At 40.0% G+C, this 25,233-nt stretch overlaps 1 protein-coding gene and 1 pseudogene across 2 annotated transcripts in view; both read right to left on the bottom strand.

The window, feature by feature from the left end:
- Positions 1 to 466: 466 nt before the first annotated feature.
- Positions 467 to 23,223, bottom strand: LOC134370804 (ATP-dependent zinc metalloprotease YME1L1-like; annotated as a pseudogene).
- Positions 22,614 to 25,233, bottom strand: part of LOC134369294 (protein HIRA) — an 83,320-nt gene continuing 80,700 nt past the window's right edge. For both annotated transcript variants that reach the window (XM_063085644.1, XM_063085645.1), the window contains one exon: positions 22,614 to 23,397. In XM_063085644.1, coding sequence (XP_062941714.1) covers positions 23,281 to 23,397 — 117 coding nt within the window. In that variant the 3' untranslated portion in view covers positions 22,614 to 23,280. The remainder of the gene's footprint in view (positions 23,398 to 25,233) is intronic.

Below are 25,233 nucleotides of genomic sequence, written 5' to 3'. Positions count from 1 at the left end.
ATTCCTTCTCAGTTCACTTTCACAGGGAAAAAAAGTTATTTGAATAAAGTGAACAGGGGCTCAAAAAAAAATATTTGCTATAGTTTACTAATTTGCAGTAGGTCTCATCAGGAGAATAGCTAAAATTAGACAAATGCAACAAAAGATTGACAAAGTGTTTCAGATCCTTGAATTATACCAAGTCAAGAACGGGGGAAGGGCCAACCCGTGGCTCACTCGGGAGAGTGCGGTGCTGATAACACCAAGGCCACGGGTTCGGATCCTATATAGCTATGGCCGGTTGGCTCACTGGCTGAGCGTGGTGCTGACAACACCGAGCCAAGGATTGAGATCCCCTTATTGGTCATCTTTTAAAAAATAAATAAATAAAATATCAAGAATGGGGGGAAAGCGTTCCAAAAGAAGACAACTGCAGTGCTACTTATATTCTTGCAATAAACTTAGCAATGCATCCATATCAAGAGAGTTACCATCTCACTTCCAATTTCTTCCCCTCAAGACAACTTGAATCTCTTTGGCATTCAAAGTCTCATAGGTCAAGAAAGCTTCTGCTAGATTCTTATGCTCTTTTGCATGAGTTTTCAAGATAATGTTCTTCTCGTTCATATGAGTCAATTAGAAGGATTCTCATTTCTGGTTCAATGGCAGATTGAGTTTCTGTACTCAGTTTCCCTGAATCCCTTTGGTCATAACTACAGGCTTTTCACTCATCCCAAATCTGGTAACCATCTGCTTTGCTATTTTAGTTGCATTATTAAAATCACTGGTAGCACCTGTTATAATATGGTCAGTTCCAAATATAAGCTCCTCTGCCACTCTTCTTCCCATAGTAACATCTGTTTCCTGGGTTCTAGTTTCATTCCAGCTGTCATTCTCAGGCAACAGAGACCCATGTCCAAATGCTGGCCCCTGTGGCATGATTGTGGCTTTGTTGACAGGCATTGCATTTTCCGTGTACTATGCAATAATAGCATGACTAGATTCATGATATGCTGTGGTGTTTTTTTTTTTTTTTTTTTAACAATTTACATGCTTCTTCATTCAGGTCCCATTAGAATTTTATCTTTAGAAAACTCTAGTTCCTTCATGGTAACCATTTCTTGTCCATCAACAGTTGTCTTTAATGCACCTTGATTCTCAAGATTCTCCAACTCTGCTCCAGAAAAGCCAATAGTACCTTGAACTATAATTTCTGGATCAACAGACTGATCAAACTATTTTATTGAGACACGATTACAAAATTTCTGTTCAACTTCTTACTTCTGGACTTGGAACCATAACTTGCATGTCAAAACTTATTAAGGCATTATCTAATGCTTCTGGGAAGTTTGTAGGTCCTGTGATGATAATGCCTTCATTGGGTTTAAAACCATTCCTTTCAGCAAGAAGTTGATTTATAGTCTGCCTTCAATATGAATGCATTGGAGATTCAATTCTCTTCCCCCAAACAATCTAATTCATCAATAAATATAACACAAGGAGAATTTGTTCTTGCATCCCTAAAAAGATTTCTGATGGGACTGGCTCCCACACCCACAAATATCTCATGAAATTCTTATCCAGAAGCATAAAAAAGGAACATCAGCTTCTCCTGCCACAGCTTAGGCAAGAAGCGTCTTTCCTGTCCCTGGTCATTCAGCTAAAAGAATTCCTTTTGGAAGTTTACCTCCAAGCACAGTAAATTTTTGTGGATTTTTCAAGAATTCAACGACTTCTTGTAATTCTTATTTAGCTTCCTATACTCCTTTAACAGGTTCAAAAGGTGATATTTTTCATCTGGACAGGATCTATTGCAGAATCCAGCCCTGTTGTTGTCCAGAAGTGAACGGGTAAAAAAAAAATTTTTTTTTAAGAGTGTAAATGCCAAATAGCAGCAGAACAAAGAGAATCAGAGTTAGCCTTAGGGAATCATTGTTTTTTTAGATTAGTGTTTGAGCTTTCAGAAAACCCTCTGCAAAACCAGTTTTGAATGCACCTTGGTGAACTTTAGGTATGTTTTTGGTTTTCATGAGTTTGTCCAAGCTCTGAACATCTGACCCTGAATCCCACAAAAGAAACCCCTGGTCAGTACTGAAGATCTGAACAAATGATCTGAAGAGCTTCTTGGATATGTCTCCATAAGCAAAAGGAACGTAACATACTAAATATATCTAATAACCGTATTTATTTTCAAAGAAGAATTGTGCAGAGACATGAGATGTGTGCCAATAGGAAGAAACGTTTTTGCCTTTAAAAAATCCGGGAAGTAGATTTTTCTATGAGTTGATAAACCTGTCCAATTTTTAATTTAGATAATCTAAGGTCCCTTAAGTTAAGTGCAGGCTTATTGCTGGGAGCCTCATCTTCAAGAACTACAGCTTGATGCTGGTTTTGAAAAACTGATGCATTAATAGAAACAGATGTGTTTTTTGGTGAATGGAAGGCTTTGATGAGATGACTCAGAGGAACTGTAACCAACCCAGAAACTCACCGAATGTCCTCGTTCAAGAGTTTCTAATGGAGAAACTGCTCCTCTCCCCAGACATGTAGGCCTGAAACCAGTTGTTAAAGAATTGACACAACACAATCTCTTTCAGAAAAAAGAAGAGGAGGGATAACTTCCAAATTTATTTTATGAAGTTAGTTAGTATTACCCTGACACAAAAGCAAGACAAACAGTACAAAAAAGAAAACTACAGGCCAATATCACTCATGAATATACATGTAAAAATTCTTAACAAAATATTATAGACTGGAATTCAGCAATATATAAAAATAATTATACACTACTGTGTATAATTAAATGTTAAATGTGTCCCCCCCACAATTCATGTATTGGAAATTTGACCCCATTATAAAAGTGTTAAGAGGGTGGGAATTCCAATTATGGTATTTGAAAGGTGGAGCCTTGAAGAGGTGATCAGATCATGAGGACTGTGTCCTCACTCTTGCTCAGGCCATTCTCTCACCATGTGACACCCTGTGTCACTATAGAGAGTAACCATGCAGAAGAAGGCCCTCACCAAATGTGTCCCTTGGACTTTAGACTTCCCAGCCTCCAAAACTGAAAGAAATAAATTTCACTTCTTTATAAATTACTCAGTTTCAGGTATTTTGTTATAAGCAATAGAAACAAACTAATTCAGAAAATTGATACTGGGAGTGGGGTATGGCTAACAAATATCTGAAAGTGTGGAAGCAGCTTTGGAATTGGATGATGGACAAAGGCTGGAAAAATTTGGAAGAGCAGGCTAGAAAAAGCCTAGATTCTAGTTAGGGCTTAGAAGACAAGAAGACCAGGGAAAGTCTGGAAGGTCTTAGAGACTGGTTAAGTGGTGATGACCAGAATGGTAGTAGAAATATGGACAGTGGAATTCTCACCATATGATACCCTGTGTTGCCATGGGACCCTTTAGAGAATTCCCACCCAGAAGGAGGCCCTCACCAGATACAACCCCTGTACCGTGACTTCCTAGCCTCCAAAACTAAACTGACAGGTTGGTCCTGAAATTCATATGGAAATTCAAGGGGAACAGAATAGTCAAAACAATCTTGAAAAGAAAAAATGAAGTTGGATGACTCCTGTTTCCTAATTTTAAAACTTACTACAAAGATACAGCAATCGAGACTGTGTAGTACTTGCATAAGGATAGACATGTAGATCAATGGTATAGAATTAAAAGACCAGAAATAAACCCATATATTTTTGGTCAATTAATTTTCGACAAGGGTGCCAAGACAATTCAAAGAGGGAAAGAATCATTTTTTTCAAGAAATGATATTGTAACAACTGGTTAACCATTGCAAAATAATAAAGTTAGATCTCTCCCTCTATATACTATACTAAAATGAACTCCAAATGGATCAACTATAAAGCTTTTAGAAAAAAATAGATGTAAATTGTCACAACCTTGGATTAGGCAATAGTTTCTTAGATATACTTAAAACAGAAGGAACCAAAGAAAAAATAGATAAATTGGGCTTCATCAAAATTAAAAGCTTTTCTACTTTAAAGGACACTATCAAGAATTACCATGGGGGACTTTCAAGATGGCGGTGGCTGCGGCGGCTGGCGCGGAGTAGCTGAGGTGGAAAAGGCGGCCACTGGGCCTCAGGCAGCCGGGAAACTTGTGGACCCTCCTCTTGCCATCTCTTAAGGGAGGACTGCTGCTGCTGACCGGTTGTGGGGGGTGACCGCCACTTTGCCCTCGGCAGGAGAGGCTGCCTCATTTACAGGCAACAGCTTTGAAGTGTGGAGCAGGAAAAGAACTGTTTCTTAGCTGCAAAAGCGAGTCTCGAAACAGGGAACACGGCGCCAGGGCTGCTGTGGATGCAGACAGGATCCCGGAGGCCGGGGCCGCGCTGAAGGCGGCCAGCTGCCCTATTCAGGAGTCGAGGTTTCAGGCCGGCATTAAAGAAGATTCCTGGGAGCGCCCGCGCTGCGCCACGACTGAACAGCCCGAGGCGGCAGCAGCCGAGAACTGGGAAAGGCGGCAAACCAGAGACAGAGAGTGAGCGCCCGACCTGGCACAGCACTGTGAGTGACCCCTGGACCAGTCCTGTGGGCGGCAGACGCCCACCCAACTCCCGCCTGCATCACCAGGCCACTCACCGCCCCGGGGCTCCCTCCATTTTCCCAGGTCCGGGCAGCTCCGCCCGGCTCGGCCGCCACTGAGCCCTCGCACTTGCTTGGCCTGGCGCAGGGCTTTCCGGAGCCTGTGGGCCGGCCTCCCCTCCCATTCCCTCCGCGGTTCTCTGGCGGGGCTGGTGGCGTGGGGCGTCTCCGGCCAGTGTTGGGAGGGCAAGGAAGTACGGGCGGGCCGACTCTCACTCCACCGCACCCTGGACTCTGGCCCCCGGTAAACTTCCTGTTACTGGGAGGCAGATACCATCTCTGCGGCCACCAGTTCGGAAAAAAGCCTAACCAATTTCTGGTTGGGAATAGTGTGGTAGGAGAGTTCTCAGGTCCACTTGAACCTGCCGGAGAGCTGGCTGCAGGCGGGCGCTAGACTCGGTTTATACCGGGGGGATACAAAGGTGAACAAGTCCCGAGAAAGATCTACACAGTGCTACAAAGGCACCCAGAGCAACCGGTCGTCTGTGCCTAGCAGAAACCTGGTAGACTTCCTGGGCGAGGCGGTGCCGAGCAGGGTCTTGAAGGCCCAGCTGACAGACGAGGGTTGCAGAAGACACTCCCCAGCCCAGCACAGTGCGCACAGAGTAGGGAGACGTGCTGCCAAGGAGGCGGAGACTCGACAGAAACCACGCACCCTGTGGGGTCGCCACTGCACGATCCAACAGCCTGGGACAGAGCACATGGAACAGGGAGAAGTCCTGCACAGGAAGTGAAAGCTCAACAGCGATCACACACCCTGTGGTACGTGATCCACCAGCCCAGCAGAGTCCAAGCTGACCAGAAAGGTGGCTCCCCGGAGAAGCCCAAGACCCGAGGCAACCACACACACAAGGCACTAGAGGCCAACTGAGCAGCCATGGAGGTAGCCATACGAAATTGGCAACCACAGCAACATCCTAGTTATTCATTAGTCTCAAACTGGTGGATTGTGAAACCCCCTGCCACAATGAATAAACATCAAAAAAAAAATAAATAAATAAGATACCAGAAATACAAAAAATCAAGAAAGTACACTACCAAAAGTTAATAAATCTCAAACTCTAGATCCTATAGAACAAGAAGCCCTTGAAATGACTGACAAGGAATTTCGAGTGATAATTCTAAGGAAACTGAATGAGATACAAGAAAACACAGCTAGACATCATGACGAAAGGAGGAAAAGTATACAGGATCTGAAAGAGGAAATGTACAAAGAAATCAATGTCCTGAAAAAAAATGTAGCAGAACTTGCTGAACTGAAGAAGTTATTCAGCGAAATAAAAAACACAACGGGGCCGACCCTGTGGCGCACTCGGGAGCGGATCCCATATAGGGATGGCCGGTGTGCTCACTGGCTGAGCGCGGTGTGGGCGACACCAAGCCAAGGGTTGCGATCCCCTTACCGGTCACAAAAAAGACAAAAAAAAAAAAAAAGAAAGAAAGAAAAAACACAACGGAGAGTTTAAACAGCAGGCTTGTCGAAGTTGAAGAGAGAACCTCTGAACTTGAAGATGGGCTGTTTGAAATAACACAAGCAGACAAAAAGAAAGAAAAAAGAATCAAGGACATGGAAGAAAATCTGAGAGAGATATCAGACAACCTTAAGCGCTCAAATATCCGAGTCATGGGTATTCGAGAAGGGGAGGAAAATGGAGATTCCATTGAAAACATATTCAGAAAAATAGTAGCAGAAAACTTCCCAGGTATAGGAAATGTCACAGATATTCAGATCCAGGAAGCTCAACGATCTCCAAACGTATTCAACCCAAAAAGGCCTTCTCCAAGACATGTCATAGTCAAATTGGCAAAACTCAGAGACAAAGAGAGAATCTTAAAAGCTGCAAGAGAGAAGAGTCAAACCACCTATAAGGGAGCACCAATCAGGCTAACATCAGACTTTTCATCACAAAGCCTAAAAGCTAGAAAGGAACGGGATGATATTTTCAAAATACTAAAAGACAAAGATTGCCAGCCAAGAATACTTTACCCTGCAAGGCTATCCTTCCAAAATGAAGGGCAAATAGTATATTTCTAAGACAAACAAAAACTGCGGGAGTTCACTACCACACGACCACCCTTACAAGAAATCCTCAAGGGAGTACTGGGTTTGGTTCCTGAAAAATAACTACCACTGCACTAAAAACCCAAGAAAAATCAAAACCCACTAGTATAATAAAAATGGCATTCATGAAGAGAAAACAAGCAAACAAAAACACTATCTACAACCTAAGGAACCAACAAACACAGAAACCAATCAGTAAATCAGAAAGCAAGGAACAAAAGAGACCTAAGACAACCAAACAACCAACAAAATGCGAGGAATAAATCAACACCTTTCAATAACAACTCTTAATGTAAAAGGCTTAAATTCCCCAATCAAAAGACACAGACTGGCTGACTGGATCAAAAAGGAGGACCCAACTATATGATGCCTACAAGAGACCCACCTCACCCAGAAAGACTCACATAGACTAAGAGTGAAAGGATGGAAAAAGATTTACCATGCAAACAGAAAAGAAAAACGAGCTGGAGTAGCTATTCTTATATCTGACAAAATAGACTTTAAACTAAAAACCATAAAAAGAGACAATGAGGGACACTACATAATGATAAAAGGATTGATCCATCAAGAAGACATAACAATCATAAATATGTATGCACCCAATGTTGGAGCAGCCAGATTTATAAAACAAACTCTATTAGACCTAAAGAAGGAAATAGACACTAATACCATAATAGCAGGGGACCTGAACACCCCACTGTCAATATTAGACAGATCATCTAGGCAAAGAATCAGTAGAGAAACACAAGATCTAAACAAGACTCTAGACCAATTGGAATTGGCAGATATCTACAGAACATTCCACCCAACAACCTCAGAATATTCATTCTTCTCAGCAGCACATGGATCATTCTCCAGGATAGATCACATATTAGGTCACAAATCAAGTCTCAATAAATTCAAAAAAACTGGAAATATCCCATGTATTTTCTCAGACCACAATGGATTAAAACTAGAAATTAATAACAAACTAAACTCTGGAAACTATACAAACACATGGAAATTAAACAGCACTCTACTCAACGACATATGGGTCCAAGAAGAAATCAAGCAGGAAATCAAAAAATTTATTGAAACTAATGAAAACAATGATACATCATACCAAAACCTGTGGGATACTGCAAAAGCAGTATTGAGGGGAAAATTTATTGCATTAAATGCTCACTTCAGAAGAATAGAAAGATGGCAAGTGAACAACCTAACACTTCACCTTAAAGAACTAGAAAAACAAGAACAATCCAAACCTAAAGTTAGCAGAAGGAAAGAAATCATTAAAATCAGAGCAGAACTAAATGAAATTGAAAACCAAAAAACAATTCAAAAGATCAACGAATCAAAAAGTTGGTTTTTTGAAAAGATAAATAAAATTGACAAACCATTAGCATGGCTAACAAAAAAAAGAAGAGAGAAGACTCAAATAACCAAAATTAGAAATGAAAAAGGCGATATTACAACTGATTCATCTGAAATACAAGGAATCTTTCGAGACTACTATAAACAACTATACGCCAACAAATTTGAAAATCTGGAGGAAATGGATAAATTTCTGGACACACACAACCTCCCAAAACTGAACCATGAAGATGTAGAAAATTTGAACAGACCAATAAAAATAAAGGAGATTGAAGCTGTTATCAGAAGGCTCCCAACAAAGAAAAGCCCAGGACCAGATGGATTCACAGCAGAATTTTACCAAACATTCAAAGAGGAATTGACACCGATTCTTTACAAACTATTCCAAAAGATTGAAACGGACGCAAATCTCCCAAACTCATTCTATGAAGCAAACATCATCCTGATACCAAAACCAGGTAAAGATATAACCAAAAAAGAAAACTACAGGCCGATATCCTTGATGAATATAGATGCAAAAATCCTCACTAAAATACTAGCAAACAGAATACAGCAACACATACGAAAAATTATTCATCACGATCAAGTGGGATTCATTCCAGGGATGCAAGGTTGGTTCAACATATGCAAATCAATAAATGTGATACACCATATTAACAAACTCAAGCACAAGGACCATATGATCATATCTATAGATGCTGAAAAAGCATTTGATAAAGTTCAGCACTCATTCTTGACAAAGACCCTCTATAAGTTAGGTATAGAGGGAAAGTATCTCAACATAATTAAAGCCATATATACCAAACCCACTGCCAATATCATCCTGAATGGGGAAAAGCTGAAAGCTTTTCCTTTAAGAACAGGAACTAGACAAGGATGCCCACTCTCACCACTCCTATTCAACATAGTGTTGGAAGTACTAGCCAGAGCAATCAGAGAAGAGAAGGAAATAAAGGGCATCCAGATTGGAAAAGATGAAGTCAAACTGTCCCTGTTTGCAGATGACATGATCCTATATATTGAACAGCCTAAAACCTCTACAAAAATCCTGCTGGAATTGATAAATGATTTCAGCACAGTAGCAGGATACAAAATCAACACACAAAAATCAGTAGCATTTCTTTTCTCCAATAGTGAACATGCAGAACAAGAAATCAAGAAAGCCTGCCCATTTACAATAGCTACCAAAAAAATAAAATACTTAGGAATTGAGTTAACCAAAGAGGTGAAAAATCTCTATAATGAAAACTACAAACCACTGCTGAGAGAAATTAGAGAGGATACAAGAAGATGGAAAGATATCCCATGCTCTTGGATTGGAAGAATCAACATAGTGAAAATGTCCATACTACCCAAAGTGATATACAAATTCAATGCAATCCCCATCAAAATTCCAAAGACATTTTTCTCAGAAATGGAAAAAACTATCCAGTCATTTATATGGAACAATAAAAGACCACGCATAGCCAAAGCAATGCTGAGCAAAAAAAATAAAGCTGGAGGCATAACACTACCGGACTTTAAGCTATACTACAAAGCTATAATAACCAAAACAGTATGGTACTGGCATAAAAACAGACACACTGACCAATGGAATAGAATAGAGAATCCAGAAATCAACCCACACACTTACTGCCATCTGATCTTTGACAAAGGCACCAAGCCTATTCACTGGGGAAGGGACTGCCTCTTCAGCAAATGGTGCTGGGATAACTGGATATCCATATGCAGGAAAATGAAACTAGATCCATACCTCTCACCGTATACTAAAATCAACTCAAAATGGATTAAGGATTTAAATATACACCCTGAAATAATAAAACTTCTTAAAGAAAACATAGGAGAAACACTTCAGGAAATAGGACTGGACACAGACTTCATGAATATGACCCCAAAAGCACGGGCAACCAAAGGAAAAATAAACAAATGGGATTATATCAAACTAAAGAGCTTCTGCACAGCAAAAGAAACAATTAACAGAGTTAAAAGACAACCAACAGAGTGGGAGAAAATATTTGCAAAATATACATCTGACAAAGGATTAATATCCAGAATATACAAGGAACTCAAACAACTTTACAAGAAGAAAACAAGCAACCCAATTAAAAAATGGGCAAAAGAGCTAAGTAGGCATTTCTCTAAGGAAGATATACAAATGGCCAACAGACATATGAAAAAATGCTCAACATCACTCAGCATCCGGGAAATGCAAATCAAAACCACACTGAGATACCACCTAACCCCAGTTAGGATGGCTAAAATCCAAAAGACTCTGAACGATAAATGTTGGCGAGGTTGCGGAGAAAAAGGAACTCTCATACATTGTTGGTGGGACTGCAAAATGGGGCAGCCTCTATGGAAAATGGTATGGAGATTCCTCAAACAACTGCAGATAGTTCTACCATACGACCCAGCTATCCCACTGTTGGGAATATACCCAGAGGAATGGAAATCATCAAGTCGAAGGTATACCTGTTCCCCAATGTTCATCGCAGCACTCTTTACAATAGCCAAGAGTTGGAACCAGCCCAAATGTCCATCATCAGATGAGTGGATACGGAAAATGTGGTACATCTACACAATGGAATACTACTCAGCTATAAAAACGAATGAAATACTGCCATTTGCAACGACATGGATGGACCTCGAGAGAATTATATTAAGTGAAACAAGTCAGGCACAGAAAGAGAAATACCACATGTTCTCACTTATTGGTGGGAGCTAAAAATTAATATATAAATTCACACACACACACACACACACACACACACACACACACAAAACCGGGGGGGGGGGAAGAAGATATAACAACCACAATTCCTTGAAGTTGATACAACAAGCAAACAGAAAGGACATTGTTGGGGGGGAGGGGGGGAGGGAGAAGGGAGGGAGGTTTTGGTGATGGGGAGCAATAATCAGCCACAATGTATATCGAGAAAATAAAATTAAAAAAAAAAAAAAAAAAAAAAAGGACACTATCAAGAAAGTGAAAAGACAACCTACAGAATGGGAGACAATATTTGTAATTCATATGTCAGATAAGGATCGAGTATCCAGAATATAAAAAGAAATATTACAATTTGACAATGGAAAGACAAATAGCCAATGTAAAAATGGGCAGAGGATATGAATACACATTTCTCCAGAGAAGATATACAAATAGTGAATAAGAACATGAAAAGATGTTCAACATCATAGTTATCAGGGAAATGCAAATCAAAACCGCAATGAGATACCACTTCACACCCACTAGGATGGGTATAATCAAAAAGATAAACAACAATAGCAGGTGTTGTCAAGAATGTGGAGAAATTAGAGCCCTCATGCAGTGCTAGTGGGAATGTAAAATGGCCCACTTCCTCAAGAAGTTAAACATACAGTTACCACATAACCCAGAAATTTCAATCCTAGGTGTTTACCCAAGAGAAATGAAAACATACATACAAAAAAACTTGTACATCAATGTTCATAGCGGCATTATTCATAATAGCCAAAAAGTGGAAACAACCTAAATGTCCATCAACTGATGAATGGATAAACAAAACGTGGAATATTAATACAAGGGAGCTTATTTGCAATAAAAATGAATGAAGTACTGACACATGCTACAACGTGCAGTAACCTTGAAAACTATGCTAAGTGAAAGACGCCAGTCACAAAAGGCCACATGTCGCATGACTCCATTTATATTAAATGTCCAGAATAGGCAAATCCATAGAGACGGAAAGTAGATGAGTGGTTGCCAGGTGTGGAACATGGGGAGTGAATGATAATGAATACAGGGTTTCTTTCTGGGGTCATGGAAATGTTCTGGAATTAGGTTGTGCTAGTGATTGCACAATCTTGTGATATACTTTTTAAAAACACACTAATTGTATACTTTAAATAGGTGATTTTTATGGTATGTGAATAATATTTTGATTAAAAAATATATTTCAGACATACAGAAAAAAAAAGAAATGTGGACAGTAAAGGCCATTCTGAGGAGGTCTCAGATGGAAATGAGAAAGAGCTTATTCGAAACTGGAGGAAGAGTCTTCCTTGTTATAGAGTTTCCAAGAACTTGGCTGCATTCTGTTCATGCCCAAAAGTCCTTGTTTTCAGATGACATGATTGACTACATGGGAAGTCGAAAGGAATAAAAAAACAACAACAAAAAGAAAATGCACAAAAATTCCTGGAACTAATAAGTGAATTTAGAAAGGTTTCAGGATACAATATCAACATAAAAAAATCAACTGTATTTCTATATACTGGCAATTAACATTTGGACACTGAAATGAAAATATACAACACTATTTGTATTTGCTTCATAAAAATACTTTGGTTGTAAATCTAACAATACAGGTATAGGATTCACACTATGAAAACAAGACAACACTGGTGAAAGAAATCAAAGACAATCTAAATAAATGGAGAGGCATAGCATGTTCATGGATTAGAAGACAACATATTAAGGATGCCAATTTCCCCCAAATAGTACACAGTAATAATACGATTACTATCAAAATCCAAGCAAGTTTTTTTTTGTAGATGCAATCAAGCTTATAATAAAATTTATAGAGAAACATATAGGTCCTACAATAACTAAAACATTTTGAAACAGAAGAATAAAGTTGGAAAAATCACCACCCAATGCTAAGGCTTACTATATAGCCACATTAATTAAGACTATGTGATGCTGACAGACACATAGATCAAAGCAAAAGAGTAGAGAACCCAGAGATAGACCCATAAAAATATGTTCAACAGATTTTAAAACATTAGTAGACAACTTTTTAGTGCAGTCTGGGTTTACAAAAAAAAATTGAATAGGTGAGAGTTCCCATATACCCTATCTCCACTACTCAGTTCCCCCTATTATTATTAGCATGATGAGCCAACGTTGATACATTATTATTAAGTAAAGCCTATAGTTTATATTAGGGTTCACTCATGTTGTACAGGTCTATGGGTTTTGACAACTGCATAATATCATTACAATATCATATAAAACAATTTCCTCACTATAAAAATTTCCTGTGCTTTACCTACATTTCTCTGTCTCTCACAGCCCCACCCTAGCCATGGAATCCCTGGCAACCACTGATCTTTTTACTGTCTTTATAGTTTTGCCTTTTACAGAATGTCTTTTAGTTGGGATTATACAGTATGCAGCCTTTTCAAATTGGCTTCTTTCACTTAGCAATATCCATTTAGGGTTCCTCCATGTCTTTTCATTGCTTAATAGCTCATTTCTTATCATTCAGTAATATTCCAAAGTATGAATATACCAGTTTGCTTATCCACCTATTGAGGGACATCTTGATTGCTTCCAGTTTTTGCAATTAAAAATGAAGTTGCTTTAAACAGTCATGTGTATGTTTCTGTGTAAATACAAGGAGTGCAATTTCTAGATCATATATTAAGGCTATGTTTAGCTTGGAAGAAACTGCCAGATCATCTTCCAAAGTGGCTGCACCACTTTGCATTCTCACCAACAATGAATGAAAATTCTTGTTTTTCCACATCCTCACCAGCATTTGGTACTGTCAGGTTTTTGGATTTTAGCTGATATATTATGTGTAGTGGTTACTCATTGTTTTTTGAATTCATAATTCCCTAATGCATGTGATGTTGAACATCTTCTCATATTCTTATATCTATATGTGTATCTTCTTTGGTGAGATATGTGTTTAGATCTTTTGTCCATTTTTAAATGGGGTTCTTTTCTCATATTTGAATTTTAAGAGTTCTTCGTATATGTCGGATAGAGTCCTTTATCAGAGAAGTTATTTGCTAATATTTTTTTCCAAGTCTGTGGCTTGTCTTTTCACTCTCTTAACAGTGATGTTCTCAGAGGAGCAGATTTAAATTTCTGTCTAGATTCTTTTTTTTTTTTTTTTTTGCATGTGGATGTCCAGTGCATCCATCTCCATTTATTGAAAAGATTAATCTTTCTCTACTGAATTATCTTTGTTCCTTTGCCAAAGATCAGTTGACTATATTTATGTGGGTTTATTTCTGGGCTGTCTGTTCTGTTCCACTGATCTATTTATCTATTCTTTCACCAGTGTTACACTGTCTTGATTATTGTAGCTTTACAGAAAGTCTTAAAGTTGGGTAGTGTCAGTCTTTTGGTTCTGCTCTTCTTAAACATTGTGTTGGCTATTCTAGGTTTTTTGACTTTCCTCATAAACTTTGGAATTATTTTGTCAATATCTGCAAAATAACTTGCGGGGATTTTTATTGGGATTAAGTTGAATCTATAGATTGGGAAGAACTGGCCCAGAAATTGCCCTCCTGGGCATATATTCCATAAAGACTTATATTCACACAAAAACTTTAACTGCAGCTTTAACTATAATCACCAAAAACCTGATGAACTACTACTCAGCAATAAATAAATAAAAAATGAATGAAGTTATGATACATACAACAACTTGACTTAATTTCCAGACAATTATCCTGAGTGACAAAAGCAAATTCCAATTAGTTAAATACTGTATGATTCCATTTACATAATATTGTTGAAATTAAAAAATTACAGAAATAGAGGACAGATTCACGGTTACTATGGGTTAAGGAGGTGGTGATGGGGAAGTTGTGTGACTAAAAGAGCAACATGACTCCACTTAACAACAGAGGAACACACATTTTTCTCACGTGTATATGGAACATTTTCCAGGGTAGACCACATGCTAGACTACAAAACAAGCCCCAATAAACTTAAAGGATAGAAATAATATAGTTTTTTTTTTAACACAATGAAATGATATCACATCACTAACAGAAAGAATGTTGCAAAACTCACAAATATGTGGAAATTGAACAGTACACTCTAAATGACCAATTGGTTAAAGTAGAAATCAAAAGGAAAACTAGAAAATACTTTGAGATCAATGAAAATGAGCAAACAACATACCAAAAATTATGGGATGCCACTAAAGCAGTCTTTAGAGGGAAATTTATAGCTGTAATCACATAAACTTCTAGAATAACACACTGGAGAAAAAAGGGGCAAACTAAACCTAAAGCAAGCAGAAGGAAGGAAATAATAAAGATTAGAGTACACATTTATGAAATAGAAAGTAGAAAAACAATGGAAAAAATAAAGGAAACCAAAAGCTGGCTCTTTCAAAAGATCAATGTATTAGTCTGTTTTGTGTTGCTATAACAGAACTACCTGAGACTGGGTGATTTATAAAGAAGAGAGGTTTATTTGGCTTACAATTCTGGGACAGCTGCATCTGGCATGGGCCTCAGGCTGCTTCTATTCATGGCAGAAAGTGGCAGGCAGCCAGTGGGTACAAGCAGATCACATGGCGAGAGGAAGCAAGAGAGCGAGAGGAGGTGCCAGGGTCTTTTAAACAACCAGCTCTCACAGGAACTATTAGAGTGAGAACTCACTCAGGCCCTCCTCCCCCAGGGAGAGCATTAATCCATTCATGAGGGATCCGCCCCCATGATTCCAACACTGATTCCAACACAGGGGTCACATTGGGGATCAGATTTCCACATGAGTTTTGGGGGGACAACACATCCAAACTCTATCAATCAACAAAATTGACAAACCTTTAGCTGTATTGACCAAGCAAACAAGAGAAGATTCAAATTACTAGTATTAGATTTTTTAAAAAAGAGGACATTACTATCAATTTTACAGAAATAAAAAGGATTATAAAGGAATACTATGAGTAATTATATGCCCATAAATTAGATAGGTGAAGTGGGCAAATCTCTAGACAGACAATAATTACCATAACTTACTCAAGAAGAATAGATAATCCAAATATACGTATTGAATAAAGAGACGGAATTACTAATCAAAAAATTTTTCATGAAAAATGTGCCAACCCAGATGGCTTTACTGCTGAATTCCACCAAACATTAAAAAAAAATTAATGGCAATTCTTCACAAGCTCTTCAAATAAATAGAAAGGAACACTTCCCGGGGCTGGCCCGTGGCTCACTTGGGAGAGTGCGGTGCTCGTAACACCAAAGCCACGGGTTCGGATCCCTATATAGGGATGGCCTGTTAGCTCACTTGGGAGAGCATGGTGCTGACAACACCAAGCCAAGGGTTAAGATCCCCTTACCAGTCATCTTTAAAAAAGAAAAAAGAAAAGAACACTTCCCAACTCATTCACTGGTTCTACGAGGCCTATATAACCCCGATGCCAAACTCAGACAAAGGTCTCACGAGCAAAGAAAACTGCAGACTAATCTATCGTATGAACATGGAAAAAATCCTAAAAATATAATGACATGTATAAAAATATTATATACTACAAACAGGTGTAATTTATCTCAGGAACACAAGGATGGTTCAGCATATAAAATCCAATTAGCTAGAAGGGAACTTCCTCAACCTGATAGAGGGTATCTATGAAAAGCCCATAATGAGTATAAAACACAATGGTGAAAGACTGGCTGCTTTCCCCCTAAGATCAGAAACAAGACGATGATGCCCATTCTTGTCACTTCTATTCAGCATTGTACTAGAGGTTCTGGTTGGAGCAATTAGGCAAGCAAAAGAAAAGGGATCAAAATAGGAAAAGTAGAAGAAAAACTATCTCTATTCATAGGTTACATGATCTTATACATAGAAAATTCTAAAGAGTCCAAAGAAAAAACTGTTAGAACTAATAAATGAGTTCCAGCAAGGCTGCAGGATACAAGATCAATGTACAAAAATCAACTGAGTTTTTAGACACTTGCAATGGAAAATCTGAAAGTAAAAATTTAAAAACACTTCCATTTATAATAGCATCAAAAAGGATAAAATACAGGGGCTGGCCAGTTAGCTCAGTTGGTCAGAGTGCAGTCTTGTAACATCAAGGTCAAGGGTTTGGATCCCCACACCGGTCAGTCATCACCACCACACACAAAAAAGATAAAATACTTGGGAATAGATTTTACAAAAGAACTGTAAATTTATACGCTGGAAACTACAAAACATTGTTGAAAGAAATTAAAAAGTCTAAATAAATGGAAAGATGTGCATGTTCATGGATTGGAAGACTTGAAGTTGCTAAGATGGCAATACTACCCAAATGGATCTACAGATTCACCACATCTCTATTAGAATTTCAGCTGGCTTCTTTGTAGAAATTGTCAATTTAATCCTAAAATTCATAAGGAAAGTCAGAGGCCCCAGAATAGACAAAACAATCTTGAGAAAGAACAACTAGGTTGGAGAACTCACACTTCCTGATTTCAAAACTTACTATAAAGCAAGAGTTATCAAGACAGTGTGATATTAGCATAAGGATACACATATATTTCAACTGTATAGTATTGAGAGTCCGGAAACAACCATGTTGTTATGGTCTGATTTTCGAGGGTGCCAAGACCATTCAATGTGTGAAAGAACAGTCTTTAACAAATGACTTGGTTGATTACAGTGTGGTGCTGATAATACCAAGGTTTGATCCTGTACTAGTCAGCTGCAAAAAAAAAAAAAAAGTGAAAACAATCCAAATGTCCATAAACAGGTGAATGGATAAGCAAAATGTGGTATATCCATACAGTATAATATTATTTGGCCATAAAGAGGAGTGAAGTATGTAGTGATACATACTACAACACAGATGAACCTTGAAAATATTATGCAAAGTGAGAGAAGACAGTCACAAAAGACCACATATTCTGTGATGCCATTTATATGAATGTCCTGAGTAGGCAAATCCATAGAGATGGAAAGTAGATTGGTGGTTGCCTAGGGATGATGTGAATGGGGCATGATAGATCAAGTGGATGGGGTTTCTTTTTGAGGTGGTTAAAATGCTCTAATAATGGGCCGGCCCGTGGCTCACTCGGGAGAGTACGGTGCTGATAACACCAAGGCCCCGGGTTCGGATCCCATATACAGATGGCCGGTTCGCTCACTGGCTGAGCGTGGTGCTCACAACACCAAGTCAAGGGTTAAGATCCCCTTACCGGTCATCTTTTAAAAAAAAAAAAAAAAAAAATGCTCTAATAATGACTGTGGTGATGGTTGCACATATATGTGACTATATTAAAAACCATTGGATCGTACACTTTAAATAAGTAAATGCATATTATGTTAATTATATCTCAATAAACTGTTATTTTTGTAAAAAGGCAACATGAGGCATCCTTGTGGTGATGGAAATGTGAATAAAGTTTGAAAATAACACTGGGAGTGGAATAACTGGATTGTATGGTAAGTGTATGTTTATAAGAAACTATCAAACTGTTTATCAAAGTTACTATACTATTTTGTCTTCCTACCAGCTAAGTATGAAAGTTAAAATTGCTCCATATCCTCACTAGTACTTGGTATTTTTAAAAATTTAAGCTATTCTGGGCCAACCCCGTGGCTCACTCGGGAGAGTGCAGCGCTGGGAGCGCAGCAGTGCTCCTGCCGCGGGTTCGGATCCTATATAGGGATGGCCGGTGCGCTCACTGGCTGAGCACAGTGCGGATGCCACCAAGCCAAGTGTTGCGATACCCGTACCGGTCACAAAAAAAAAAAAAAGAAAAAAAAAATTAAGCTATTCTAATAGGTATTTGTTGTTATATTATTGTGATTTTAATTTGCATTTTCTGAATGACTAATGATGTTGAACATCTTTTCATATGCATATTTTATTTGCCATCCATATATCTTTCATGAAGTGCTCTAAGTTTGTTTTTTTTGGCAGCTGGCTGGTACTGTGATCCAACCTTGGACCTTCATGTTATTAGCACCATTCTCTTACCAACTGAGCTAACTGGACATTATACAAACAAAAATAATTTCACAAAAATTAGGAACTTGTGTCATCTTGTTTCATATTGCTATAACAGAATACCTCAGACTAGGTCATTTATAAAGAAATTTATTTCTCACAGTTCTAGAGGCTGGGGAGTCCAATATCAAGGTGCTGGCATCTTGTGAAGGCCTTCATGCTGTGTTATCCCATGGTGGAAGGCAGAAGGGCAATTAAGAGTGACAGCAAGAGACAGAGAGGGTGAAACTCGCTTTTTAACAACCCTCTCTCATAACAAACCCACTTCCATGATAACAACATCAATTCATTCATGAGGGCAGAGCCCTCATGGTCTAATCACCTCTCAATGGTCCCACCTCTTAATACCATCAGAATGGCAATTAAATTCCAACATGAGTTTTGGAGAACACATTCAAACCTTAACATTAAGTTAATGCACACATACAATTTAGAGATGAAAAATTTAGAGATGAATTTTGTCATGTATTTGAGGGGACAGGAATAATAGGACTAATATGGGAAGAGGTGATGTACTTTGCTCCCCCTCTTGAATGCATCTGTTGTGTGTATATACAACCTCCAACTCATAAAGATCTGCAAGTCCTCACATGTGATCTGGAAGCTGAAGTTAGGGGTATCTGTTGCTTTGTGTTGCTTCACCCCCACGGATTTGTCACCCCTCTTTCCCTGGGTGATGGAGATGCAAAGGATTACTCAAAGCCCATCTCTTCTGAGCAGTGAGAATCCCTGAAGTGGTTAACTTCCCTGGGAATGCTCAAGTGAGAGTCAACCCTTTCATGTGGGAAATTAACGCTGAATTGGGGTTCTCTTCCTGCATTTATTTTCCAGACCAGGAAGTTACAGGAAGAGACAGAGGTGGGGTTATAGTTTAACTTTCAGTGAAACAAGCCAGATGACATTCCAGTAGACAATTAAGTGGTCTTATCAACACAAGCTTGATCTTAGCAAACATTCCTTCTTATAGCATTTTCTCAGTATTGTTACATAACAATCAGTAACTAGTCTGTCTTTGAGCCAGCAACCTGCTGTGCCACAAATCTTTATCTTAAACCAGAGACTTATAGCCTGAGGAAAATTTCCAGTCCTCCGCAAGGTCAATATTTGAAACTGCAAGACTTTGGAAAACCAGGCCCTGTGAAGTACATATGCTTTTTAGTATATTCCACAGGTATCCAAGGAGACCAGGTCAGAACTTGGAGGAGAGGCAAGGAGTCTCAGCTCAGGAAGATATGGGTCCCCAGTGTTCTGCTTGGAAACAAGGTCAATAGGTGGAGGCAGTTAAGAAGGAGAATGGGAGCCAGTAGGAAGGTGTGGGGCATCACTGGATAGGGGTAGGGGAGTCAGGGGGCATGGGCATGGATATCAGGGGTGAAGGTGAGGGGAAAATGAAGTGGCATAGGTGTGAAGTTACAGGGGCACAAGGTACAGCAGGAAAGGGTAGAACAAGTTTTTGTCTATTATTCCTTGAAATAAATTTTTGTCACTCCTTTCTCCCTCTTCTTTAGCAATTTCCATTCCTTATATATTAGGCTACTTGAAGTTGTCCCATGGCTTTCTGATGCTATTTTCTTTTCTTTCCTCTTTTGGATTTTTTCTGTTTTGGAGCATTTCTATTGCTATGCTTTCAAGCTCATTAATCTTTTCTTCTGCAATGTCTAATGTACACTTTTTCATGTTGATGTTGTATTTTCATGTCTAGAAGTTTGTTTTGTGACTTCTTTATGACCTTCCATGTCTCTACTTAACTTTTTGAATATAGGAATAGCATTATGATAACAATTTTAATGTCCTTCTCTGCTAGTTCTAAAATCTGTGTAAGTTCTGGGCAAGTTTGAATTCATTTTCAGATTATTCTCATTTTGGATTACCTCCCTGCTTCTTTGCATGTCTTTTTATCTTGGGATGTTAGGCTCGGTTAACTTTACCTTGTTGGATGTTGCATATTTTGTATTCTTACAAATCTTAAACTCTGCTTTGCAGTGTAATTAAATTACTTGGAAACAGTTTGGTCATTTTAGGTCTTGCTTTTATTTTTTTGTTAGATTGCTCTGGCTGGTGCAGTGCTCTAATTATTCTGCAATGCTAAGGCAAGACTTCCTGAGTACTCTACTCCAAGCCTGTGAGTTATGAGTTTTTCTAGTCTAGTTGCTAGGAACATGCACTATTCACAGCTTTGAGTGACAGCCAGGCAATTTACATTCCATTCCTTTTAGATGGTTCTTTGCCTGCCTCAGTGATTTCCTCATATGATAGTTTTCTTATGAGCATACACTTGTCAGGAGTCAGCAGCATAGTCAAGGGGGTCCCTCTGCAGATCTCCAGGGTTCTCTGCCTATGGAGCTTTATATTCTTTGGTATTCAGTCCTATGAACTCTAGCTGCCTTGTTCTTTCTTGAACAGCTCCATTTCTTCAACTCAAGTAGTCCATTGAGCTGTACCTCAGCTCCGCCTCCCTTTGCTTCGACCTGGAAACTTTCTTCAGGTAGTAATCTGGGGCAATTGTGGGGCTTGCCTTGCTTGTTTCCTATCTGTCAGGGATCACTGTCCTTTGCTTTCTGATATCCACTGCCTTGAAACCATTGTTTCATGTATTTTGACTGGTTCCTTTGGTTGTTTCAGGCAGGAGGGTAAATCTAGTCCTTCTTATTCCATCTTGGCTGGAAATGGAAGTCCCTGACAAGTTTTTTTTGCTTGTTTCTCTGTTCTCTCCAAACAATAGTGGTAAAAACACCCACCGATGTTTTTCCTTCAAGGGAGCATTTTCTAGGTGCCAGGACTTTACCTATGTGGTCCCGGTTTTACCTCATAATGATGCAGGATTTCTTACCCTCATCTCCATTTGACAGCTGAAAATATGAGCCCCAGATGTTTGCTGGTCTGGAGTCCAGACAGGCTGTTGATCCCGAGGCTGTGTGCATCCTGTGGTTCCACAAAGTCTTGCTGCAGAGTTGCCATGGGAGCTGCCTGACCCACATAGTGAGTCTCTGGCTTCTCACTCCTTAAAGAAAAGTTCCCACTTGCAGCCTGGCTTTTGACGTGTTCATGCCTACTCACATTCTGTGTGCTGGCTTTGCTGGGCATGCATGTGTGCCTAGGTCTCATCCAGCCAGTTGACATCAAGTGAGACATGGAGTGGGATGGCCACTAGGCAGGGAAGCAGCCAGAGAGATGTCAGTGGTCAAAGTCACCCAGGCCTTCTAACTCCAAGTCCAGGGCTCCTTCCCCAGACTCAGCATCATACACAGCTGGCAGGGTGGCAAAGACGAAGTCCAGAACCCAGAGGTAGGGGATGCTCAGCCCTTACCTGTGCTTGAAGATTCTGTGAATTTATCTCCTTTTCTGTGGATCAGCATCTGGACCATTTTCTAAGAAAATTCCAGCTTTACTGATAATTCTTTAGTACACCTAAGTCAGTACTTACTGATTTGCTTTCATGAAATTGACTTTTCATGAATATCAGCTGCAGCCGTTGGTGCCTAGCATGATTGGGGACCTGGGGCACAGCTCAGCTAAAACCAATGATCATGATACTCAATTTGGAGATGACAGGTGCAAGGTGGCCTGTCTGCTAGCCCCAGGTCAGCCTGAGGTTCTGCATAGCCAGAGAAGTGACCACCACACTATGAAATGAATTTCTGCATGGGGATGGGGGTGCGGGGGATCAGATGACATCAAAAGATCCCTCCTGGCTCTGATGTTCTGTCACGGCCCACTTCAGGAGAGATCCACAGTGAGGGGTAGGAAAGTGGAAGTTAGAAGGAAAAGGCAGGGGAAGCCAGGATGGTTTGGTATCCAATGCGTGTTCATTTATTTTACACTTACAAAAGAAATTGCCCACCCCTTTGCCCCATTCCCCCCAAAAACAGTCTCTTTTTACAAACATTTAAAAATTAAAACCAAATGAAGATAGACAAGTTAATTTCAGTACAATTATTTTTCAGTGTAGCTGTCATAATTAGAGTTTAAATTTCCTACAAGTGACCAATGTCCAAGTGACTTACAGGGAAATCCTGATTATTGGCCAAAAGGAAAATTCCATATTACAAGTTAGCAAATTCTAGTACAAAAATAGTCCATGTGTTGAAACAGCTTTTCTTTTATATAGGTCTCAGTCAGTCTGCTGACTGCATAATACCTAACGTTTTCGGATTCTTCCTCTCACGAATGGCTCATTTGTCATAGCTAAAGCAGCACAGCGCCTGCAGAGGCAGGGGCTAGTGTCCACCTCGGGGCCGTGCTGGAGATGGCAGGCCTGGGAGTGCCTCACTGGCCCCAGGGATAGCAAGGCAGAGCCCAGCCCCAGCTCTGCATGGAGGTCCTGGAGGGAGGGACAAGCTGCCCCTTTCTGAGGAAACATCAGACCCAGGACACAGGGCACGTCCACCTGGGCTGGTTCTGGTGCGGAACAGCACATCTCCTGCCATTGTCTCCTCCTCCCACTGCAGTCTGGCCAGGTGAGAGGTGGCCCTGGGCATTGTCGATGGCGAGAGTGTGGCCCTGCCCTTGCTGCAGCCAGGACAGGCTGGGGCAGGCTACTTGTCCCTCAGGATATCGAGCTGTTCCTGACACTCGGTGAAGAGGCGTTGGAAACGGAGATTCTGCCCGATGACTGGCAGCAGCTCCTTCAGCAGCTCCCTCTTCCGCAGACCCTGTGTACACAGGAGTGACAGCTGAGTGAAAGTGTCAGTGAGGAGACCTAGATTGTGGGGACTTCCCTGGTCTGGCAGAGACCCTTGTGTCTGCCCTTTAGAGAAACCACAAAGTGAAAAGAACAATTCCTCTCCAGGTGAGAAAGCCCAGGAGACCTGAAAGGCTGGGCTGGCTATGTGTGCAGGGCAGAGTGGCAGGCGGAGGAAAGCAACACAGCGCGGGGGCAAGGGAGGATAAGTCTAGGGTAGGTTCTGCCCTCTGTCTGCTTGAAGTCTGTTGGTACAGTCACTGATGACCTTCTACTGACTGAACAGCGGCTGCAGTGGCTTGGCCTTCCAGGGCAGGATGAAGTGGAATAGCAAGGTTGAAGATTAGGTGAATGGCTACTGGGGAGGGGCTGTTCTCTCATTCTAATGCTTTCCAGGGGTGTGAGGTCAATCCCTGGAACGAACAGGTGCCTGGTGGGCAGTGACTGACTTTAGCTTTAGTTCTGGGGCTCTCTGCCCTTGGCTCTAGCCGATACTTCTTCCATGCCTGGGCACACTGGCACCAGGGTGTTTAACACACACTGCCAGGCAAGGTCTCTACTGCACAAGCCAAAAGAGCAGACTCCTGAGAAGTACAGCTGCCTCAAAGAGAAAACAACCAGACAGACAACATTTACCACCAGAAGAGAAGGCCCGTGATTTAAAAATAAGTGTAATAGATACACTTGCAACAAGACCAGAAATGACAGAAAAGAACCAAGTGTAAATTTAGGTTTGAGCAACACAGTAGTTGAAGCAGATGGGAAAAGCAGAAGAATGGCTCTGCTGAAGACCAAGCCAGAGCAGGGAGTCAAGTCAGATGGAGGAGCAGCCATACTCCAAAAGGGATGCAGAAGGGAGGAGAAACGACCGGGACAGCAGATAGGTGCAATGTCTGCATGATAGGGTCCTCCAGGAGAGAGACAAAGAAATATCTGAGGAAATATTTGAAGAAATAATAGAGGGAGAGTTCACACAATTAAAGAAAAATGAATGGCTTTAGATTGAAATGCTCCACAGAGTGCTGATCAAGTAAGATATGGAAAAACTGATATCTAGACACATTAAAATAAAATATACATAATTTTAGGATATCAAAGATAGAAAAATTCTGAAAAATTTTTTTTTTTGTCGTTTTTTCATGACCGGCACTCAGCCAGTGAGTGCACCGGTCATTCCTATATAGGATCCGAACCCGCGGCGGGAGCGTCGCCACGCTCCCAGCGCAGCGGGCTCGGCCCTGAAAATTTCTAAAGAATAAGAACATATCACCTGGGAAGATACACCAAGATTCACAATAAAATAGTATTTCTAACATGTTGGAAAAAAATCCCATAACCATAACCTTTAATCCAGCCAAACTGCTATTCATATATAAGGGTATAATAAAAATATTCTTAGGCTTACAGATCTTAGAAGGTTTGCCACAGGAAAGACCCAGCCTGAAAATGTTTTGGAGGAAATACTCCAAGAGATAAATCCAGAAGATACTACATATGATTAGATCTATTCCTAAAGTTTATGCTGGTCTTAAAAAAAACAAGCAAACAAAAAATGCAAATGAACTGAACTTGGAGATGAAAAAACAGCTTGTCAGATTAGATAAAACAAAAGCCAGTAATATTATGTGGAAATTAAACAAAACAGTGGAAACAACCAATGATTCAAAGAAATCAAAAGGGAAATTAAAAAATATTTTGAGACAAATGAAAATGAAAACACAACATACCAAAACTAATGGGATGCAGTGAAAGCAGTGATAAGAGAGAAGTTTATAGCAGGAAATGCTTATATCAGAAAAGAAAGATC

This window comes from Cynocephalus volans, chromosome 2 (genome assembly GCF_027409185.1).
Source record: "Cynocephalus volans isolate mCynVol1 chromosome 2, mCynVol1.pri, whole genome shotgun sequence".
NCBI classification, from domain to species: Eukaryota; Metazoa; Chordata; class Mammalia; order Dermoptera; family Cynocephalidae; genus Cynocephalus; species Cynocephalus volans.
The sequence above is the reverse complement of the archived record's forward strand: the minus strand, read 5'-3'. Positions and strand labels throughout refer to the sequence as shown.